This window comes from Babylonia areolata, chromosome 32 (genome assembly GCF_041734735.1).
Source record: "Babylonia areolata isolate BAREFJ2019XMU chromosome 32, ASM4173473v1, whole genome shotgun sequence".
Taxonomy (NCBI): domain Eukaryota; kingdom Metazoa; phylum Mollusca; class Gastropoda; order Neogastropoda; family Buccinidae; genus Babylonia; species Babylonia areolata.
Window position 1 is genome coordinate 8,114,110 of NC_134907.1, and position 23,986 is coordinate 8,138,095.

The 23,986-nt window shown below is 46.3% G+C and overlaps 1 protein-coding gene across 11 annotated transcripts in view; it reads right to left on the reverse strand.

Moving 5' to 3' along the window:
- The window catches only part of LOC143276500 (CLIP-associating protein 1-A-like), a 238,099-nt gene that overhangs the window by 71,152 nt on the left and 142,961 nt on the right, over positions 1 to 23,986 (reverse strand). For 8 of the 11 annotated variants that reach the window (XM_076581029.1, XM_076581028.1, XM_076581027.1 and 5 more), the window contains one exon: positions 2,924 to 3,034. The exons of 1 other annotated variant lie outside the window; for it this stretch is intronic. In XM_076581029.1, coding sequence (XP_076437144.1) covers positions 2,924 to 3,034 — 111 coding nt within the window. Of the gene's footprint in view, positions 1 to 2,923; positions 3,035 to 8,631; positions 10,390 to 23,986 lie in introns of those variants that run through there. 2 more of the 11 variants (XM_076581031.1, XM_076581030.1) reach the window with 1 other exon arrangement.

A 23,986-nucleotide genomic window follows, 5' to 3' on the forward strand; every position in this document is an offset into this window, starting at 1 on the left:
ATATATATATCATCGCTTTGCCCACTGTGTAAAATAACTGACGGTCAAAACTTTGAAATTATCATTTCATGCCTCAGTTGTAAACCCCTCTTTTTGATAAGGAACACTGCAAAAAAAAAACAACAAACAAACAAACAAACAAAAAACACAACAGCAGCACACTGTCATATGAATTCACTTAGGCACTTCCCAGAAATTCATTCCAAAAGTGGATTTCACACTATTCAGATTCTTCATACATAGGTGTCAAAAGACCAAGGATTCATGACAGATGAAAGAATAAAAGATAAAAATAAACTGTTAAAAAAATAATAATGCACTAGTTATTTTCTTTTCTTTCTTTTTTCTTTTTCTTTTTTTATTAAATATATCATACTTACTGCAATCACTCAAATCAAAATTTAATAAAATCATGTACGTTATCTTCAATCAAAAAAACCCAAACAAACCCAAAAACAAAAAAAAAACAAAAAAAAACCCACCTTACATACTTACTGTATATCATATTAAAAAAAATAAATCAAGATACTGATGAATTATCCTTTCTTCATTTTCTAATATTTTCATCTTATGATACTTACTGCACATGCATTGAAGAACAATGACCAGTGCAAAAGAAACACCTCCACCAACAATACCACGTACACCCCCCATTCCCCCAAATCCCCCTCCAAAGTAGCAGTCGTGACAGACATACACACAAGGAACCCCCCCCCCCCCCACCCCACCACACACACACACACCCTCCCCCCAAAACTGAAGTTAGCAGTGACATACAAGAGGCCCACCTCATCCCCCCACCCCTTCAAAAAAAAAAAAAAAAAAAAAAAAAGTTAGCAGTGACAGGTCTACATACTATACATGCAGGCAAAGAGGCACCCCCACCAGAACTAGAAGTTAGCAGTAACGGACACACATACATGCAAGCTGACAATGGCCTCCCACCTCACCCGGAAATTAAAAAAAAAAAAAAAAAAAAAATTAGCAGTGACGGACAGACATGCATGCAAGGAGGGAGGGAGGGAGGGAGTAGAAGGGCAGACAGGGAGGTTGGGGGGAATGGGGAGGGTGGGGGGGGGAGGGGAATATGCACCATCCTGAGTGATGGACATACATGCATTCAGAGAGAGAGAGAGGAAGTGGAAAAAGTGGCAGGGAGGGTGTGTGGGGGGGTCGGGGGGTGGGGGGGTGGGGGGGAAGAGAAAGGGGAATATGCACCATCCTGCTATCAGCCATGGACATACATGCATTCAAAGAGAGAGGAAGTGGAAAAAGTGGCAGGGGGAGGGAAGAAAGGGGATACACACCATCCTGCTATCAGCCATGGACATACATGCATCCAAGAAGAGAGAGAGAATGGAAAAAGTGGCAGGGGAGGTGGGGGGAATACACACCATCCTGCTATCAGCCATGGACATACATGCATCCAAGAAGAGAGAGAGAATGGAAAAAGTGGGGGTGGGGAATATACACCATCCTGCTATCAGTAATGGACTTACATGCATGCAAGAAGAGAGGGAGTGGAAAAAGTGCCAGGGGGTAGGGGGAAGAAAGGGGAATATACACCATCCTGCTATCAGCCATAGACATTCAGCCACGCAAGGAGAGAGAGAGAATGGAAAAAGTGGCGGGGGTGGGGGGGGGGGGGGGGGAGAGAGAAAGGGGAATATACACCATCCTGCTATCAGCCATGGACATACAGGCACGCAAGGAGAGGGAGTGGAGAAAGTGCCAGGGGTAGGGGGGAAGAAAGGGGAATATGCACCATCCTGCTAACAGTGATGGACATACAGGCACCCAAGGAGAGAGAGAGAGAATGGAAAAAGTGACGGGGGGGGGGGGGGGGGGAGGGGGGGAATATACACCATCCTGCTATCAGTAATGGACTTACATGCATGCAAGAACAGAGGGAGTGGAAAAAGTGTCAGGGGTAGGGGAGAAGAAAGGGGAATATACACCATCCTGCTATCAGCCATGGACATACATGCACGCAAGGAGAGAGAGGGGGTGGAAAAAGTGCCAGGGGTAATGGGGAGAAAGGGGAATATACACCATCCTGCTATCAGTGATGGACATACATGCACGCAAGGAGAGAGAGAGGGAGTGGAAAAAGTGCCAGGGGGTAGGAGGGAAGAAAGGGGAATACACACCATCCTGCTATCAGTGATGGACATTACATGCATTCAAGAAGAGAGGGAGTGGAAAAAGTGGCTGGGGGAATGGGGGTAAAGGGGAATATACACCATCCTGCTATCAGTGATGGGCATTACATGCATGCAAGAAGAGAGAGGGGGTGGAAAAAGTGCCAGGAGTAATGGGGAGAAAGGGGAATATACACCCTCCTGCTATCAGTGATGGACATACATGCACGCAAGGAGAGAGAGGGAGTGGAAAAAGTGCCAGGGGGTAGGAGGGCAGAAAGGGGAATATACACCATCCTGCTATCAGTGATGGACATACATGCACGCAAGGAGAGAGAGAGGGAGTGGAAAAAGTGCCAGGGGGGAGGAGGGAAGAAAGGGGAATATACACCATCCTGCTATCAGTGATGGACATACATGCACGCAAGGAGAGAGAGAGGGAGTGGAAAAAGTGCCAGGGGGGAGGAGGGAAGAAAGGGGAATATACACCATCCTGCTAACAGTGAAGACAGACATGCACGCAAAGATGAAGAAGAGAAGAACAGGGTGTTAAAGTATGGAGACTACATACACACCATCCTGAAATCCTATAAAAAAAAAATTAAAAAAAAATAAAAGAAGATGCAGGCAAGAAAGAGAAAGAAACAAGGCCATACACAGGCAATTACAAAAACAAAAAACAAAAAAGACAACATAAAATGAGGGGGTGAACGAAGGGAGGAAGGGAGGGAGGGAGGGAGGGAGGGCAGCCCCGTGGACCAACCAAGGGGCAGTGTACTCACGCTGGGACTGGGACACGCCTATCCGAGAGCGGGTGCGGCCACTCCGCTCAGGGGGGGTAACCAGACTAGACACCGCCCTACTACTGCCCACGCTGCTGGTTTTCTGCCGCGCTGCAAACACAACTCGCTGTCACCATCCGGCAACCCCGCCGCAAAGCCAAAAAAATGGCAAAAAATAAAATAAAATAAGAAGGAAAAAGAAAGAAAAGCGAAAGAAAGAGAGAAGAAGAAAAAAAAAAAGGAAAGCCCCATCCACCGCCTTAGCAGTGTTGTAAAAGAAACGAAGGGGAAAAATGGCCAGGTAGAAATTGGAGATTATGGAAAATCAAACTTACTCAAAACAAAGGCCACATAGAAATGGAAACTGTGGAAAATTAAACTTATCAACAAAAAAAAAATGGGGTGGAGGGGAGGGGGGGGGGGACACAACACTGGCTTCAATTTATGATTTCCTTTTCTGCACGTCATGGAAAAGCAAACAGCTGTGTGCTTTTGAACAGACAGGTCCTGTTTCCTCCAGAGCACAGCTGACAGGAAGATTTATCTATCTCATTCTGTCACAAATGTCCCCTGCTGTATTTCTGCTTATTCAGTTCACTGAACTACATACTATAAATACAGACTGTTGTTATTATTATTATTATTATTATTACCATCATTATTATTATTATTTCAAAACCATTTACTAAACTCAACATAATAAAATACTGCTGTTATCATTATTACCACTATTATTATTATTATTTCTAAATCATAAAAAAAAGACAGCCATTATCAGAATAATTCTCACTGAGAGAATGAAAGACAGCGAGAAGAGAGAAGGCGGGAGAAAAAAAAAAAAAGAGGGCGATGGGGGAGAGGAAGGAAGGGGAAAAGAGAGAAAGAGAGACTGAAGGGGGGGGGGGGGGGGGGGGGGGGCAACTGTATGTGTATCAATTCTGGAATGTGTGTGTGTGTGTGTGTGTGTGTGTGTGTGTGTGTGTGTGTGTGTGTGTGTGAGTGCATGTTTATCAATATGAGATTTTATTTTATTTTATTTTATTTTATTTTATTTTTTTTTTTTAATACACATCCATTCACATCTGCACACACACACACACACACACACACACACACACACACACACACACACACACTCCTTTCACATGTGCATATGTGTACAAATACCCAACACACCCAAACTAGTAGTACAACTGACCCTAACAAAACGTAAAATCATCAAATACAATTCTATCCATTAATCTAAATGGCCACGATCAACGACCGTAACTGTACCAACTTCTTATCTGGAAAGCATACTTGGCTCAGTAACCACCCAAATGAGTCAGCTGAGGTCCACATTTAGCTGACCTGATAAAGCAATGTGTAACAAACAGCGACAAGCAGATAATTAGTGTGGACACACCTTGTCCTTTGAGATATATAAACACAGATAACCTGGGTATAGGCGTGTCCTGAAGGATAAAACACAGATAACTACAGAGATAAAAAGGCTTCGTTCAACAGCTTGTTTCCAAATGGCTCGTTCTGTGTGATAAATATTAAATGTATTGATAATGCACAAACACACAATTTGCACAATGATGAAACAAAAGCATAATTTGCAGACACAAACACCTGCAAGTACACATTAAAGATATGTATATCATTAAACCTAGTTTGCATCAGTTTGACATGCTACAATATATGACACCAAAAAATAATTTTTACGCCCACTCTCTCTCTCTGTCACAGACACACACACAGACATACACACAAACACACACGCACACACACTCACCGAGGCATGTGCACTCAGAGGAATTATTCAAGTGCGTGACATACACACAAACATGCACACACACACACACACATTGTACAAGAGGCATGAACAAATAAATAATGCATGCACATGTGCTCGACGCACACCCACACACGTATACACACACACACACATACACACAAAGTCACGGACATCAAAACAAGTTTTCAACATCAACACATTGGAAAAAAAAAAAAAAAAAAAAAAAAAGATATGACTTTAACAAGAACACTACCTTATTCAAACTTAATATCTTGTTCATGATGTGTGTGTGTGTGTCACTGCCTGTTTGAACGTTTTAAGTACGGCGCCAAAGCAGTCCATTACACAACACTGCAAGCATGCAGCGAAAAACAAACAAACACATCTTTCTCTCCATCAAAATCTTTCTTTAACCACTTAATACCCCCCCTCCTTCCAACCCCTCCCCTCAAACTGTGTGTCACAGGGTGAGAGAGTGTTTGCCTAACGTGCTGGCGAGCCAGTGTGGCAGCGTGAGCGCGAATGAATTAGCCAGGAAGCTGCTGTGCGGGGCGTTCTCGGATACTCAGAGAACTCTGTGACCGAAATAAGATGGGGGAAATTGATATAAGACGGAGGAACAGTAACTGTAACAAGCAGTTACTGAGCAACAAACTCTCTCTCTCTCTCTCTGTCTCTCCACTGTCACTGTCGCTATATGTCTGTTGTCAGCCTCCCCTACCTTCTTTACTCTTCCCCTTGTCCATTCTTCCTTCCGCTCTCCACCACGCCCCTACCCTATTGTCCTCGTTGTTATTCATCTATCGCGACATTGTATTGTACATAAGTTCTATGTTTATGTTTGCACATGCTTATGCAATTTTGACGTTGGTGTTGTGAATTGACTCTCGCTTTTGTTGTTGTTGTTGTTGTTGTTTTGTTGTTGTTGTTGCTTTGTTGCTTTTTTTTTTCTTCCAATTATTATTTATGCCCAGAGGGTTGGATGTAAACAAGTACTTTGTGCTTACTCCTTTACCCTCGTAAAATAACATTTCGTTCGTTCGTTCGTTCTCAATCTCTCTTCACCGTCTGGTGTCTCATGTGTTTCTGAATTACATGACCTTTCTGAGTTCCTCTCTATCTGTCTGGTTGTCCTGTATCAGATGGCTTGAGACAAATATATATATTCCACTGAGATACTATAGCAGACCAAGTAATTTCCGGTTCGTATTACTTCTGTCTTCTACAAATGATAACGGTGGGTTTTTTTTCGAATCTTGCCATGCTTATCTATAAGTCATTAAAACGACGGAGTTTCATGACTGGCAAAACAGAATAGAGCTTTGAGCATACATGTTGTAAAATTACATTCTTTTGTAAATCTATTCTTACAAAATATGTAATCACCCCTTCAAACGGGGCCGTGGCCTTATTGACTAAACTTTCGTTTCGTTTCTCTGTCTGTCTGTCTGTCTGTCTGCGCTGTCTTTCTGTGAGGTTTCTGAGCAAAACAATTCTCTGCCTTCTGGTGTCTCGTGTGTGTTTCTGAATTACATGCCCTTTCTCTCCGTCTCTTTGATGTGTTTCTGAACAGCAAAAAAAAAAAAAAAAAAAAAAAAAAAAAAAAATCTGTTCCTTGATCTCTGTCTCTTTCTCCCTCCCTTCCTCTGTATCATGTGTTTCTGAACGAGACCTCTCTCTCTCTCTGTCTGTCTGTTGTCTGATGTGTTTTACTGAACAGCAAAATAATTCTTTTTTTTTGCTTTTTCATCTTTGTGGGCTCCTCTGTTACTAAACAAAAAGGTCTCTCTCTCTCTCTCTCTCTCTCTCTACCCCTCTCCCTCCCTCTCATGTGTAATTAGATAACTCTAAAATATCTCTCTTGTTCATTGTGCATGTGTTACAATGTGTGTGTGTGTGTGTATGTGTGCGTAGTTTGCTAAGAATGTTTTGGAATGCATATCTAACTTTGATGCAATAACATGTTATGTATAATATCAAGTGTTTTGTAAAGCCCCCAGAGCAGTTTTCTGGACAGAGCGCTATAAAACAATCCATTATCATTAACAGTACTAGTAGTAGTAGTGGCGGTAAATGTAGAAGTAGTTGCACTAGTAGTGGTAGCATCAGTAGCAGAAGTAGCAGTAGTAAGCAGTAGCAGTACGCTGTGGTCTGTGCTGAACAAATTTGTTTTGATTTTCTGGTTGAGATACTCAGCTGCCATTACAGAATGTACGTGGGGGGTGTGGGTTCCAATCCCGCTCTCGCCCTTTCTCCCGAGTTTGACAGGAAAATCAAACTGAGCGTCTAGTCTTTCAGACCAGACGATAAAACCGGGTGCCCCGTGTGCAGCATGTACTTGGCGCCCTGAAAAAGAACCCATGGCAACGAGAGTGTTGTCCTCTGGGGAGAATTCTGCCAGAAGGAATCCACTCTGATAGGTACACAAATGCATAAGCATGCACTCAAGCCCTGACTATGCACGTTGGGTTATGCTGCTGGTCTTTGTATTTCTTTTTATCACAACAGATTTCTCTGTGTAAAATTCGGGCTGCTCTCCCCCAGGGAGAGCGTGTCGCTACACTACAGCACCACCCAATTTTTTTTTTTGTATTTTTTCCTGCATGCAGTTTTATTTGTTTTTCCGATCGCAGTGGGTTTTTCAACAGAATTTTGCCAGGAACAACCCTTTCGTTGCCGTGGGTTCTTTAACATGCGCTAAGTGCATGCTGCACACGGGACCTCAGTTTATCATCTCATCCGAATGACTAGCGTCCAGACCACCACTCAAGGTCTAGTGGATGGGGAGAAAATATCGGCGGCTGAGCCACGATTCGAACCAGCATGCTCAGATTCTCTCTCGCTTCCTAGGCGGACGCGTTACCTCTAGGCCATCACTCCACTGAGCAGATGTGGTGCAGCGCAGATGAATTTGTCTGATAGTAGTGACGCCTCCTCGAGCAGCTCAAACTGGAACTCTCTCTCCCCCCCCCCCCCCCCCCCACCCCCAAACCCTCCCCCCCCAGCCCTGTCCCCTCAGACACTCTCTCAGGCCTTGTCACCCAGTCGCCAGACCCGGAGTTTCACGCCCCAGTAACCCCTTCAAGTCAGCGGCGGCCTAACTGGTTCTGCCATGTGTTTACGCAGCTTACCGCTCTTAGCCTCTCATTACCAGCTCACGCCGCTGACTCAGGGGGCTTAACTGCCAATCACTGGCGCTCCAACTTGTGTAATCAGGCAGGGTGGGGATAATCAGGCAAAAGGGGTTTGGTGGACGTGCCGCCGTCAATTATCTGAGCTGAGAGAGTTAATCCTGTTTTAGGGATCTGGGGGGCCTTCCTTCTTCCACTGCCACTTGGGGTGGTGTGGGGGTGTGGGTGGGAGGTGGGGGGGAAGTGCTGAGAGTCGCCTGTATTGGGATCTTGTTTTATTTTCTGATTTGATTCTCGTTTTTGTTTTTGTTTCGTTTTGTTTGCTGTGAAATGGTGTTCATCACATATACACATACAAAGATGAAGGAGAGAGGGAGGAGGGGGAAAGATAAGACAGATTGAGAGACAGATAAAGAGACAGAGATGGACAAACATACAAACATGAGAGAGACACAGACTGACAAGACAGAGAGACAGATAAAGAGACAAAGACAGACAAACATACAAATATATAAGAGAGAGACAAGACAGAAAAACAGAACACATCCATACACACGAGAACGTTTATGTACACACCGTGAGTATGTACGTATGTACAAGTGCCTGAAAGTTTGCCAATCAATCAAACAGAAATCATCTTCCCTGATAATATCTATACCATAATTTGCACCAATGACAAGTTCAATGCTGAAGTCCTGGTTCTGAATACCCCACTCACAAACAGAACAAACTGACACACCAGACTAACAACCCACCCCCATCAAAACCCAAACCCAACAGCGACAACATCATACCTGGAATCTCCCGGACATAGGGGAAAATAGAAAAGTGCACAGACTTGCCGCCTCCAGACCTGCAGCCAACACCACCTGTCAGACCGTCCTCCACAAAGTCGGATTCCGACTCCGACATCGACCTTGGCCTGTGACGTAAACTGGAAACGAGGGCGCCACCCTCGTCTCTATCGCTGTCTCTACGCACCAGTTCCGACTGCGAGCGGCCGCGGCGCTCAGCGTAGGAGGAATCCACACCTGCATCGCTATCAGCACCACACATTTCTGGCTGTCTTAGCATGGCCGCAGATGGGTCGTAAATCGAGGACAGCAACACGCTCTCTTCAGATCCGCTCTCTGCAGACAGTTCAGAGTCTCCGGCGGACTCGGACCTGCCACGCCTGAGAGGCAGCCGGGACCTCACGGGTGTGTGGGAAGAAGCAAGGACAGGCTGTCGTATGTGATGACCTGTCCTGGAAGAGAGCAATGTCCGAGATGACGACGATGATGTTGCTGATGATGATGATGATGATGTCGGCACAACACCTGCAGAGTCCAGTTCTTGCTGTGAAGCGTACAGGTTCCACTCTTTCTCCAGCTCCTCGTAGTTGGTGAAAGAAAAGTAAGTTTCTTGTTCACCACCACCACCAGCAGCAGCAGCAGAATCAACAGAGCTCTGTTTGAACAGGTCCTTTCTCCTCCTGTCACTCCTCCCCACAGTGAACGACGGCTGTTCCTGGCCACACTCAAACACGTCACCATCACCTGCTGAAGGCCGGTCACGGTGGGACACAGACGTGCGTTGTGAAGTCGGTGTGCGAGGTCGATGGTATGCGCTCTCTGAACACCAACCACCGTCCCTCCACGACTGGTTCCTCCTCCCAGGACGGCACTCACCGTGACCGTCAGAATGACTGTATTCACCGTGATCATCGGTGTCCTTTCCAGAGTAGCCACCATGATAGTCACTGCCACTGCCGTGTCTTCCAGCCCTGCCCACAGCACTGTTCCTCCAACCACCACCACTGTCTGCCTGCCTGCAGGGACTGCTGAATCGGGTGGCTGCTCTCTCGCTGTGCCTCACAGGGCCAGGACTCTGTCGGCCACAACTCACATCACGTCTGTCCTGGCTCCTGCCAGGGCTGGTGTATCTCCTGTGCACGTTCCTGCTGGGGGTGACACGTCCATCCACAACGTCCTGGTGTCTGGTAGGGGTGGGGGTCGTGGATCTTCTGGGAATGTTGGAGATCCTTCCAGGGCTGACGTACCTGCTGCTGACGCCGCCCTGCACTCTCTCAGGGTGTGTGTCTCTGCCAGTCCTGTGTGGATCTCTGCTGGGCCTGGTGTGCTGTCTGGGGGTGTCTGGAAACCTGTCAGGGGTCGTGTCCCTCTCAGCGTAACTACCTCCATCTCTGCTGGAGCTGAAAGACCTACGGGTGACAGTTCTGGCACTTCTGTTTGTGCTACCACGACTTTCACTGACGTCTGGAATTTTTGGGTCAGTGTGTCTGCAGGAAACAATTTCATTTCCACCACAGCCGAGATCTCTACTCAGTCTCTGCTTTCTGCCAGTGCTGATGCCTCTCCCAGACAAGCTGTCGTGTCTGTCTGTGGTGAGGGCGGTGTGGGTGATGTCGCTGAAGTAACCAGCATCACTGCCGCTGGGTCTGCCGGGACTGACATGATGCCGCCCGGGGCTGCGACAACGACGCTGACGCCGACTCCTGCTCTGCTGCTGCTGCTGCTGCTGGGTCCCCATGGGGACTCGAGCCCCCACCACCATGCACACCCCTCCATCACCATCGTCAACATCCACAGAAGAACACCCGTCCCAGCTGTACTGCTCAGAGCATGAGATTCCCAGAGCGGCATCGCCAAACTCTTTGTCGACATCCTCTACGGTTTCGCCATCAAGAAGCGAGCGGTTCAGACCGTGAGCAGAGTCCCACCTGGTTACTGACAGCCGGCTGTGGTGGTCCGGCACCACGCGTCTCTGGTGCGTCTGTCGCCACGACGACATTGGTGGGCATTGGTTGGTTTGTGATGACGGTTAATGCCGGTTTTGTCCGCAGTATGGATTTATACCACAATGCACATGCTCATCACTTCAAAATCACTCCAGTGTTCTTAAGTTGGGCATCAGTTGGATTGCGATGACTGTTATGCCTGTCTTGTCCAAACTATGGATCCAGACATCAAGGCACCACAACCCACATCGCTTAAAAATCAATCCAGTGTTTTTAAGTCGGGCATTGGTTGGACTGTGATAATGATTATGCCTGTCTTGTCCTCAGTATGGATTTAATCATCAAGGCATCACAACGCACACGCTCATCACTCCAGTGTTCTCAAGTTGGGTACTGGATGGCTTGTGATGATGGTTACGCCAGTCTTGTCCTCAATATGGATTTAATCATCATGGCACCACAACTCACACGCTCGTCACTTCATAATCACTCCAGTACTCCAGTGGGTGTGTGGACATCGTTTGTTTTGTTGTGATCATGCCTATCTTGCCTGGATTTAATCAACAATGCACAAGTTCACCAACACCCACGAGTACACTTTGGAGGGCATTGCTGATTTGTGGTAAATCTGCTGTTGGTCTCGGCCACCACAGTTCCTGCAAGTTTGGGAACACCACTGTGATACTGTGTGGACACATCCACTCTGGGCTTCTGATACATTCAAACTCGTGGCGGTCTCAAAAATCTTACCTGAACTGTGTAAGCGACTATCAACAAGAAAGTATTCCATCTAAAAAAAAAAAAACAAAGATGAACAACAACAAAAAACCCAACAACTTCACTTTCAGAAACTATTCAACCAGCAACGAAATGACATGAAATGAAGCTTACAAAAAAAATAATAGAAAAAAAAAAAGAATAAATAAAAATCTTGAGAATATCAAATAAGCAGTTGCAAGACATCAGACATGAATAATAATTCCTGACAATCCAGTTTGCCCGTAGTTTGACGTCACACACACACACACACACACACACACACACACACACACACACACAGAGCCCAACTCCTCAGGCAAATCCAATGAATGCACAACCCGTACACACGACAGCTTTCCTCTTCTATTCAATCCGGCAACAGCTAATGCCTTCCCTCCTGCGGTGCCCCTACACACACTGATGTCACCCCTCCCCTGTGATTGCCGAAGGAACGGCGGTGCAGGCACGGTAATGGATCAACTAAGCACCCTGATGAGAAAGTGACAGTCCCTGGGTTCAATCCATGCATGAACTAGGATCTTTTTTTTTCTCTCTCTGTCCCTCTCCCTTCCACTACTAAAATACTACCCTCCCTCCCCTTGTCAATAGACCCTTGCAGGTAATGACAATAAAGTGTCAGCGTCAAGCGTCCCTTCCACTATTCCACTACTAAACCTTGCGTAGCTGGTCTGGGTGCTTGTCTTTTAGGATGAGATGAAGAGAAAAGCTGAAGGAAGTCCAGTTCACAGCATTTGGAATGAGCTCCCTCTTCCGCTTCATCAAATCTCTACTCTCTTTCATGTCTGCTTTGTTTTGAAACCTACCTCTTTCCGAACCAACCCTCCACCTCCTCTCCTTGCCTTTTCGATTGTCAACATTTTCTCTCGCTATTTATCCATGAGTGTTCCTCAGATCTATGAATTATGTCGATGGTGTGTAAGCACTTTGATCTGTCTCTATACAAGCGTCAGTCCTTCTCCCGACATTCATTCGTATCAAACGTCTTGCCAATATATTCATACGGTTTTATCTTTTTCTCCCCAACATTTCACACTTTGCGGTGTAATCCACCACTACTACCACAGAAAATCCACCAAAAATCACAGACACACACACACACACACACACACAGAGTAACACCACAAGTCTCCTGCCGAGCTATAAATAAACCACAGCCCCCACACCAAACCGTCTTCAAAATTCCCAGATGGCTGTGTTTGTACAGCCAGAAAGATCAGGTTGCAACAAGCTGACAAATGAACCAACTCAATGGTTGTTGACATGTAAGACCTTGCAGTAAGAGGACACCAGGCACACTGGGCCCCATGTCTTTTCAGTGTTCAGGTTCAATACCAGACTGGAATCGTTCCTTTGTGGGACGTATTTTAAAAAAATCTTTTAGTCCTGCCTGCACAGAATCATCCCTGTCTAGCTAGGCCCTCTCGCTTTCTTTATCCAGTTCAATACCAGCTTAAAATTGTTTATTGATTGTTCAACAGAAAACAAAACAAAACAAAACAAAAAAAAACACCATTCAGCCCTACCTGCTGAGAACTGATTCAAAAACGTATTCATTCATACCTGATAATTTGTGCCTTTGCAGTTCTGATTTTAGGAAAAAAAACACACAAAAAAAAACTTTTCTCTGTGCTGCTTGTTGATCTGTGCATTGTGGTATCACTGTATGGATAGGTTTGAGTTTTGCGAGTCGTGCATTTGCCGAATGTGTAAACCCTCTGCATGTGTATGGAGGTATATGCTGAGCTTATATGCACACATCAATCAAAAGAACACTTGTTTTTTTTGGGGGGGGGTTGGGGTTTGTTTTTTTTTAGTCCACTTTTCTTTTCAATCAGGAGTCCTTTTTTCTTTGATCTCCTTTTCAATCAAAAGTCCACTGGTCCTTTTTTTTAAATCTTTTTTGAAAATCACTTTTTAATTTTTTTTTTTTTTTTTTTTTTACACTACACTCTATCCTTCAATCAAAAGTCCTTTTTTCTTCACTCTCATTTTCAATCAAAATTCTTTTTTTCATTGATCTTCTTTTCAGTAAAAAAAAAAAAAAACAAAAAAAAACCCATAAATGTTCAATTTTTTTTCATTCCATCTACCAGCAATCCGGCGAGCACAACCCCTCCGTGACGCTACAAGGAAGTGTTTGCTGATCCACCCATTCAGTGACCACAAGCATCTGACATACTTTGCTGCTGCAGTGTGTGTGTGTGCACGCAAAAGACACTCTCACGGTGGAAGACAACTGACTGTCCCACAAAACAGGTCCAACAGGAGTTACCTCTCCTACTGTTGTGATGGTCATGGTGGAACATTAACGACTGATGATCCTACAAAACAGGTGTGGCAACAGTTGCCTCTCCTACTGTTGTGATGGTCACTGTGGAACATTAACGACTGATGATCCTACAAAACAGGTGTGACAACAGTTGCCTCTCCTACTGTTGTGATGGTCATGGTGGAACATTAATGACTGACGATCCTACAAAACAGGTCTGGCAACAGTTGCCTCTCCTACTGTTGTGATGGTCACTGTGGAACACGACTGATGATCCTACGAAACAGGTGTGGCAACAGTTGCCTCTCCTACTGTTGTGATGGTCACTGTGGAACATTAACGACTGACGATCCTACAAAACAGGTGTGACAACAGTTGCCTCTCCTACTGTTGTGATGGTCACTGTGGAACATTAATGACTGACGATCCTACAAAACAGGTCTGACAACAGTTGCCTCTCCTACTGTTCTGACGATCACGGTGGAACACTAACGACTGATGATCCTACAAAACAGGTCTGGCAACAGTTGCCTCTCCTACTGTTGTGATGGTCACTGTGGAACACTAACGACTGACGATCCTACAAAACAGGTCTGGAAACAGTTGCCTCTCCTACTGTTGTGATGGTCACTGTGGAACACTAACGACTGACGATCCTACAAAACAGGTCTGACAACAGTTGCCTCTCCTACTGTTGTGATGGTCACTGTGGAACATTAACGACTGATGATCCTACAAAACAGGTCTGACAACAGTTGCCTCTCCTACTGTTGTGATGGTCATGGTGGAACACTAACGACTGACGATCCTACAAAACAGGTGTGACAACAGTTGCCTCTCCTACTGTTGTGATGGTCATGGTGGAACATTAACGACTGATGATCCCACAAAACAGGTCTGGCAACAGTTGCCTCTCCTACTGTTGTGATGGTCACTGTGGAACATTAATGACTGATGATCCTACAAAACAGGTCTGACAACAGTTGCCTCTCCTACCGTTGTGATGGTCACTGTGGAACATTAATGACTGACGATCCTACAAAACAGGTGTGACAGCAGTTGCCTCTCCTACTGTTGTGATGGTCACGGTGGAACATTAATGACTGACGATCCTACAAAACAGGTCTGACAACAGTTGCCTCTCCTACCGTTGTGATGGTCACTGTGGAACATTAATGACTGACGATCCTACAAAACAGGTGTGACAGCAGTTGCCTCTCCTACTGTTGTGATGGTCACGGTGGAACATTAACGACTGATGATCCTACAAAACAGGTCTGGCAACAGTTACCTCTCCTACTGTTGTGATGGTCATGGTGGAACATTAATGACTGATGATCCTACAAAACAGGTGTGACAACAGTTGCCTCTCCTACTGTTGTGATGGTCACTGTGGAACATTAATGACTGATGATCCTACAAAACAGGTGTGACAACAGTTGCCTCTCCTACTGTCGTGATGGTCACTGTGGAACATTAATGACTGATGATCCTACAAAACAGGTCTGACAACAGTTGCCTCTCCTACTGTCGTGATGGTCACTGTGGAACATTAATGACTGATGATCCTACAAAACAGGTCTGACAACAGTTGCCTCTCCTACTGTCGTGATGGTCACTGTGGAACATTAATGACTGATGATCCTACAAAACAGGTGTGACAACAGTTGCCTCTCCTACTGTTGTGATGGTCACTATGGAACATTAATGACTGATGATCCTACAAAACAGGTCTGGCAACAGTTGCCTCTCCTACCGTTGTGATGGTCATGGTGGAACATTAACGACTGATGATCCCACAAAACAGGTCTGGCAACAGTTGCCTCTCCTACTGTTGTGATGGTCACTGTGGAACATTAACGACTGATGATCCCACAAAACAGGTCTGGCAACAGTTGCCTCTCCTACTGTTGTGATGGTCACTGTGCAACATTAACGACTGACAATCCTACAAAACAGGTCTGGCAACAGTTGCCTCTCCTACTGTTGTGATGGTCACTGTGGAACATTAATGACTGATGATCCTACAAAACAGGTCTGGCAACAGTTGCCTCTCCTACTGTTGTGATGGTCACTGTGGAACATGACTGATGATCCTACAAAACAGGTCTGGCAACAGTTGCCTCTCCTACTGTTGTGATGGTCACTGTGGAACATGACTGACGATCCTACAAAACAGGTCTGGCAACAGTTGCCTCTCCTACTGTTGTGATGGTCATGGTGGAACATTAACGACTGACGATCCTACAAAACAGGTGTGACAACAGTTGCCTCTCCTACTGTTGTGATGGTCACTGTGGAACATTAATGACTGACGATCCTACAAAACAGGTCTGACAACAGTTGCCTCTCCTACTGTTGTGATGGTCACTGTGGAACATTAATGACTGACGATCCTACAAAACAGGTGTGACAGCAGTTGCCTCTCCTACCGTTGTGATGGTCACTGTGGAATATTAATGACTGATGATCCTACAAAACAGGTCTGGCAACAGTTGCCTCTCCTACTGTTGTGATGGTCACGGTGGAACACTAACGACTGACGATCCTACAAAACAGGTCTGGCAACAGTTGCCTCTCCTACTGTTGTGATGGTCACTGTGGAACATTAACGACTGATGATCCCACAAAACAGGTCTGGCAACAGTTGCCTCTCCTACTGTTGTGATGGTCACTGTGGAACATTAACGACTGATGATCCTACGAAACAGGTGTGGCAACAGTTGCCTCTCCTACTGTTGTGATGGTCACTGTGGAACACGACTGATGATCCCACAAAACAGGTCTGGCAACAGTTGCCTCTCCTACTGTTGTGATGGTCACTGTGGAACATTAACGACTGACGATCCTACAAAACAGGTCTGGCAACAGTTGCCTCTCCTACCGTTGTGATGGTCACTGTGGAACACAACTGATGATCCTACAAAACAGGTCCAACAGGAGTTGCCTCTCCTACTGTTGTGATGGTCATGGTGGAACACGACTGATGATCCTACAAAACAGGTCTGGCAACAGTTGCCTCTCCTACTGTTGTGATGGTCATGGTGGAACACGACTGATGATCCTACAAAACAGGTCTGGCAACAGTTGCCTCTCCTACTGTTGTGATGGTCACTGTGGAACATTAATGACTGATGATCCTTCAAAACAGGTGTGACAGCAGTTGCCTCTCCTACTGTTCTGACGATCACTGTGGAACACTAACGACTGACTATCCTACAAAACAGGTCTGGCAACAGTTGCCTCTCCTACTGTTCTGACGATCACGGTGGAACACTAACGACTGATGATCCCACAAAACAGGTCTGACAACAGTTGCCTCTCCTACTGTTGTGATGGTCACTGTGGAACATTAATGACTGATGATCCTACAAAACAGGTTCGACAGCAGTTGCCTCTCCTACTGTTATAATGGTCACTGTTGAACATGACTGATGATCCTATGAAGCAAGTTCGACAGCAGTTGTCTCTCCTACTGTTGTGATGGTCACTATGGAACATTAATGACTGATGATCCTACAAAACAGGTCTGACAACAGTTGCCTCTCCTACCGTTGTGATGGTCATGGTGGAACATTAACGACTGATGATCCCACAAAACAGGTCTGGCAACAGTTGCCTCTCCTACTGTTGTGATGGTCACTGTGGAACATTAACGACTGATGATCCCACAAAACAGGTCTGACAACAGTTGCCTCTCCTACTGTTGTGATGGTCACTGTGCAACATTAATGACTGATGATCCTACAAAACAGGTCTGGCAACAGTTGCCTCTCCTACTGTTGTGATGGTCATGGTGGAACATTAACGACTGATGATCCTACAAAACAGGTCTGACAACAGTTGCCTCTCCTACTGTTGTGATGGTCACTGTGGAACATTAACGACTGAAGATCCTTCAAAACAGGTGTGACAACAGTTGCCTCTCCTACTGTTGTGATGGTCACTGTGGAACATTAACGACTGATGATCCTACAAAACAGGTCTGGCAACAGTTGCCTCTCCTACTGTTGTGATGGTCACTGTGGAACATTAATGACTGATGATCCTACAAAACAGGTCTGGCAACAGTTGCCTCTCCTACTGTTGTGATGGTCACTGTGGAACACAACTGATGATCCTACAAAACAGGTCTGGCAACAGTTGCCTCTCCTACTGTTGTGATGGTCACTGTGGAACATTAACGACTGATGATCCTACAAAACAGGTCTGACAACAGTTGCCTCTCCTACTGTTGTGATGGTCACTGTGGAACATTAACGACTGATGATCCTACAAAACAGGTCTGGCAACAGTTGCCTCTCCTACTGTTGTGATGGTCACTGTGGAACATTAACGACTGATGATCCTACAAAACAGGTCTGACAACAGTTGCCTCTCCTACTGTTGTGATGGTCACTGTGGAACATTAACGACTGATGATCCCACAAAACAGGTCTGACAACAGTTGCCTCTCCTACTGTTGTGATGGTCACTGTGGAACATTAACGACTGATGATCCTACAAAACAGGTTCGACAGCAGTTGCCTCTCCTACTGTTGTGATGGTCATGGTGGAACACGACTGATGATCCTACAAAACAGGTTCGACAGCAGTTGCCTCTCCTACTGTTATAATGGTCACTGTTGAACATGACTGATGATCCTATGAAGCAGGTTCGACAGCAGTTGCCTCTCCTACTGTTGTGATGGTCACGGTGGAACACGAACGACTGGTTGTCCTGCACTGCAGGTCCAAGCCGGGGTCGTACCCTGCAGACATCTGGGGGGGCTGCGGCCAGCCTAGCCATGCCTGTCAACAACACCTGTGTCAGGTGTTCAGCTGACAAACCAACCTGAGCTATCTGACTTGACTGACTGACGGACTGACTGGGCGTGGGTCTGACCCATGATCCCTCTCTATCACACACACACACACACACTCTCTCTCTCTCTTAACATGCTCCCTCTCTCTCTTTCTCTCTCTCTCACACACACACACTCTTAACACACTCTCTCTCCCTCTCTCACACATACATTCACGCACGTACACACACACTCACTTATTCCTGTAGTACAAGAAAAAACCATATCAGCTGGCTTTCTTACAGACATCACTGTACAACGACTGATGATAATAACTGTACTATCAGCACTACTTCCCCCCCCCCCCCCCCTTTTTTTTTCTTTTTTTAATTTTTTTTTTTTTTTTTTTTACTGTTCTAAACCTGCATTATGGATATAACCTTCAACACGAAGGGGGCATGATAGGCTCTTCACTACTGCTTTGCATCTGAATCTGTGACTCAAGCTGCTATCTGAATACAACGAGGTATGGAGTATGGTGTATGTATGTCAATGTCACAACATGCCACCCCTTTCCGCTCCCCAATAACGAATAAATTCATCAAACAATGACTTAAGAAATAACAGCAATGAACGATTAAAAAAAAAAAAAAAAGATTTTGAAAATAAATGCATAAAACAAAGAAACCGAAATTATCTCATCACGTCACAATGCAAACTTCTCACACATTACCCACCCTTTCCCCAAACCACCTCTACAATTCACTCTCAGTTCCGATCCATTTCCGTGCTCAGATGTTTAGCGATCCGTCCCCGCACGCTTTGACAACTTCTTGAAACTGAAACTGAAACTGAAACTGTACTCAGCTTTGGTTTCTAGCCTGGCCTGGCCTTCAAACCTCCCTCCCTCTTTGCCACCCCCCCAAAAAAGCCACAAAAAAAAAGTGCTATGATCTCCCCCCCCACCCCTGACCCTCTTCCCCTCCACCTTCCTCCACTTCATGGGCTGTCACCATGCTCAACTTAGGCAATGCATAGAACGGAGCGCTATAAATAAAGTTGGCACTGACAGCAGCACTGAAACAAGTTTTTTTTTGTGCAGAATGAGTCAGCCTGTTTTCATGTAAATATTCCACCTTACGCAACACTGATCACCGACGTTTCCAACGTGGACGCAAAATATCTGACATGACATCCAACGCACGCTGGCCGGTTTAAATCCTGCTACCTGCAGTGTGGACGCAAATATCTGAGATCACACCCAACGCACGCTGGCCAGTTTAAATCCTATCAAACAGAGTGCGGACACAAATAGTTGACATCACATCCAACACGCACTGGCCAGTTGAAATCCTGTCAGACGCAGGGTTCACATTTCAGGATCAAATCAGCAAGCGCCTCTCACATCCACATATGCCTTCACCCGCACAACACACAACACATACTATTTGCCACTTTCTCGTTACAGACAGTCCATAAACAACCCCCATGCACTGAAGAGTCATGATCAATCATAACGAGGGTCCCCCTCCCCCCCATCCTCACCACACACACACACACACCCTCACCCCAATATCCAGCTCCTTTGTTGCCGTACACTCCATAAACAACTCCATGCACTGAGAAGAGTCATGATCAATCACTTCCACAGCCTGTTAAGGAGTTCTACTCCCCCCGCCCCCCCCCCCCCCCCCCAATCCAACACACACACACACACACGCCAACTCCCTGTCCCTTTGTTGCCATCCACTCTATAAAAAAAAACTCCACACACTAAGGAGAGTCATGATCAATCATCTCCATATCCCTGCAAGGAGGTAGACTAGTCCCCCCCCCCCCCCCCCCCCCCACACACACACACACACACACCAACTTCCAGTCACGGTGTGAGAACGAGCGACAAGTACCACCACCGCAACATCATAATCAACACACACACACACACAGTTCACTGTTCTTCTGTCCACAGGTCCAGTCACTGAGTCGTTCCTTAAAGCTTAATCTCCATACACTTGAGAGTCATTATCAATCATTTCCACGCCCCTGCTAGGAGGTGGACAAGTCCCACACACACACACACACACACACACACACACCCCAACTTCCAGTCACGATGTGAGATCAAGCTAAAGACAACCAGCAGCAAAACACACACACACACACACAATTTCTCCTCCCCACAGTTCCAGTCAGTCCTTGACGCTTTAATCTCCACGATCACCATTCATTTCCACAGCACCGTGAAAAAACGGAAGGAGTCCCAAACAAACACAAAACACTTCCAAATCAAGGTGATGTGACACTGGCTACCCACCACCAAAACCACCACAACAACAACACTCCACCGCCAACCCTCGCTCAACTGTGTCGAGACATTGACGTGTAACACCCAGGTGACACTGGTCACAGTGAACGGCGGGTGGGTGGGTAGTCAGGGGTGGGGGGTGGGGGGGGGCCGTGGTTGTGAATGAGGAAGAGAGAGATCAGCCCGCACAAACTCTGACAATTATATCCAACTTAATAACCACAGCCTGGTGTTTTTTTTTCAAAATCAATATATCTAAGCTACCTCCACTCATGAAACCATAACACCACTACCAAGAACTGTTTCACGCCTGTTCAAATCACAGTTCATCAAAACACGAAACCCCTTCTCTCCGAAAAATTTTCCCACCAAATGTTCTGAGTGGGGTGTGTGTGTGTGTGTGTGTGTGTGTGTGTGTGTGTTTGGGTGAGAAGAAAAGTTACCTCTGTGTGTGTGTGTGTGTGTGTGTGTGATACTGATCTAAGCACACCATTAACGGTGACCAAAGAAAACCCAGCAAGAACAAGATCTCACCACCACACTTTCAAAACACAAACACGCCCTGCCCCCAAAACACACACACACACACACACACACACACACACAGAGAAACTCTTCACGGACTTGTAACCCAAAAGAGTTATCATAAAACTATCAGAATATGCATCTGTTTTGTTATCCGCACAACACTGAGGTGATCAACTGAAGGGGTAGAGAGAGAGAGAGGGGTGGGGGGGGAGGAGGTGGAGGTGACAGAGAGAGAGGGAGGGAGGGTGGGGGAGGTGACAGAGAGAGAGAGAAGGGGGTGGAACAGGGCTGGGTAAAGGTGGAACAGGTACAGAGGTAGAGGAAGGGAGGAGAGGGGTGCACAGGTACGCTACAGGTGTCAACAGAGCTCCACCCCGGGTGCGTGCTGTCAGTATCAAAAGGGGCAAATCCCCTTGGATTGGAACGGCCCAGTCCACCCTGAATGTTTTGTTGTGAAGGGAAGCAGGGGGGTGGGGGTGGGGGAGGGGGGTGCGGGTGCGTGACCCTGAACAACTCTATTCATATCTCAGAGCAGAAACACACACACACACACACACACACACACACACACGCATAACAGATATGCAACAAAGATGCAGTTTCACATATATGAAAGCACAAAAAATAGACATAAACGTACACAAGCCCCGACACACACACACACACACACACACACACACACACAAGAGCAAGTGTTACACAGAGGGGTAGGGAAGGTGGGGGAGAGAGAGAGAGAGACAGAGACAGAGACAGAGACAGAGACACAGAGAGAGAGACTCAAGGACTCAAAGAACTTAAAGTTAGACCTCCAGCCTGTAAACATTTGAGGTGCACATGAGAGAGAGAGAGAGAGAGAGAGAGAGAGAGAGACAGAGAGAGAGACAGAGAGAGAGAGAGAGAGAGAGAGAGAGAGAGACAGAGAGAGAGAGAGAGAGACTCAAGGACTCAAAGAATTTAAAGTTAGACCTCCAGCCTGTAAACATTTGAGGTGCACATGTGAGAGAGACAGAGAGACAGAGACAGAGAGAGACAGAGAGAAACGTCTGACATGTATTCATTAAGAGATGGCAGCTTATCCAACAATGTGGCTTGCTTGTTGCTGTTGCTTGTTAAATACAGCCTTTGCCACCACCCCTTTCAACCTACCCTGATCAGACACCACCCCTTTCTCCACCCCCCTCTTCCCACCCCCCTAATATACCCAGCCAACCGATTAGTCATCATCACAATGTTGACTGTCTTGTTCCGTGTGTGTGTGTGTGTGTGTGTGTGTGTGTGTGTGTGTGTGTGTGTGTGTGTTTGTACAGTGTGTGTGTGTTTGTACAGTGTGTGTGTGTGTGTGTGTGTGTAGTGTGTGTATGTGTATGTGTGTGTGTGTTTGTACAGTGTGTGTGTGTTTGTACAGTGTGTGTTTGTACAGTGTGTGTGTGTGTGTGTGTGTGTGTGTGTGTGTGTGTGTGTGTGTGTGTGTGTGTGTGTGCGTGTGTGTGTGCAGTGTGTGTGTGTGTTTGTACAGTGTGTGTGTGTGTGTGCGTGTGTGTGTGCAGTGTGTGTGTGTGTTTGTACAGTGTGTGTGTGTGTGTGTGTGTGTGTGTGTGTGTGTGTGTGTGCAGTGTGTGTGTGTGTTTGTACAGTGTGTGTGTGTGCGTGTGTGTGTGCAGTGTGTGTGTGTGTTTGTACAGTGTGTGTGTGTGTGTGTGTGTGTGTGTGTGTGTGTGTGTGTGTGTGTGTGTGTGTGTGTGCAGTGTGTGTTTGTGCAGTGCATGTGTGTTGTGTTTTGTGTCAGAGTGTGTGCATGTGTGTGAGAGAGAGAGAGAGAATGTGTGAGTGAACGCACAGCACACTCACTTCCTTTGATCCGATTCTTTGATCTCTTACAAAACAATAAAGACCCCAAGGTGTGGACGTCAAAATGTTTTCCCTCTCTGTGCATCTTCCTTCCACCCCCCGCCCCCCATCTCTACCCGCCCTACCCACCATCCCCCGCCCTCCACAAAGGGGGTAGGGAGTAGGGAGGTGGAGGTGGGGCTGGGGGTGGGTGTGGAGGACAGCGGGACAGACACCTGATCTCCAGTGCAGGATCATCCACTCCACATTCCAGGACACCCACCCAACACCACCAATTGCTGATCCACAGCTGCTTCTGAGGGGGGGCGGGGTGGGGGTGGGGGGACAAAACAACGTAACATAACACTTCACACACAAAAGAAACAACAACAACACACACTTGCACACACACACACATACACACACAAGAAAAAAACAACACACACACAGACACACACTCACACACAGAGACACACTTTCTTACAGACACACACCTGCATGCTCTCTCTCTCTCTCTCTCTCAAATACACACTAACTCACACACACACTCTCTCTCTTTCTTACATACACACACCTGCATGCTCTCTCTCTCTCTCTCTCTTTCTTACACACTCACATACACACACTCTCTCTCTTTCTTACAAACACACACCTGCATGCTCTCTCTCTCTTTCTTACACACACTCACATACACACACTCTCTCTCTTTCTTACATACACACACCTGCATGCTCTCTCCCTCTCTCTCTTTCATACACACACACACAATACACACACCCCTACATGTACTCGAATTCACACACACACACACACACACACACCCCTACATGTACTCAAATTCTCTCTCTCTCTCTCTCACGCAACCCCCCCAAAAAGGAAAGAAGACAAACAAGCCAGCCTGTGAGGGGGGGAAAAA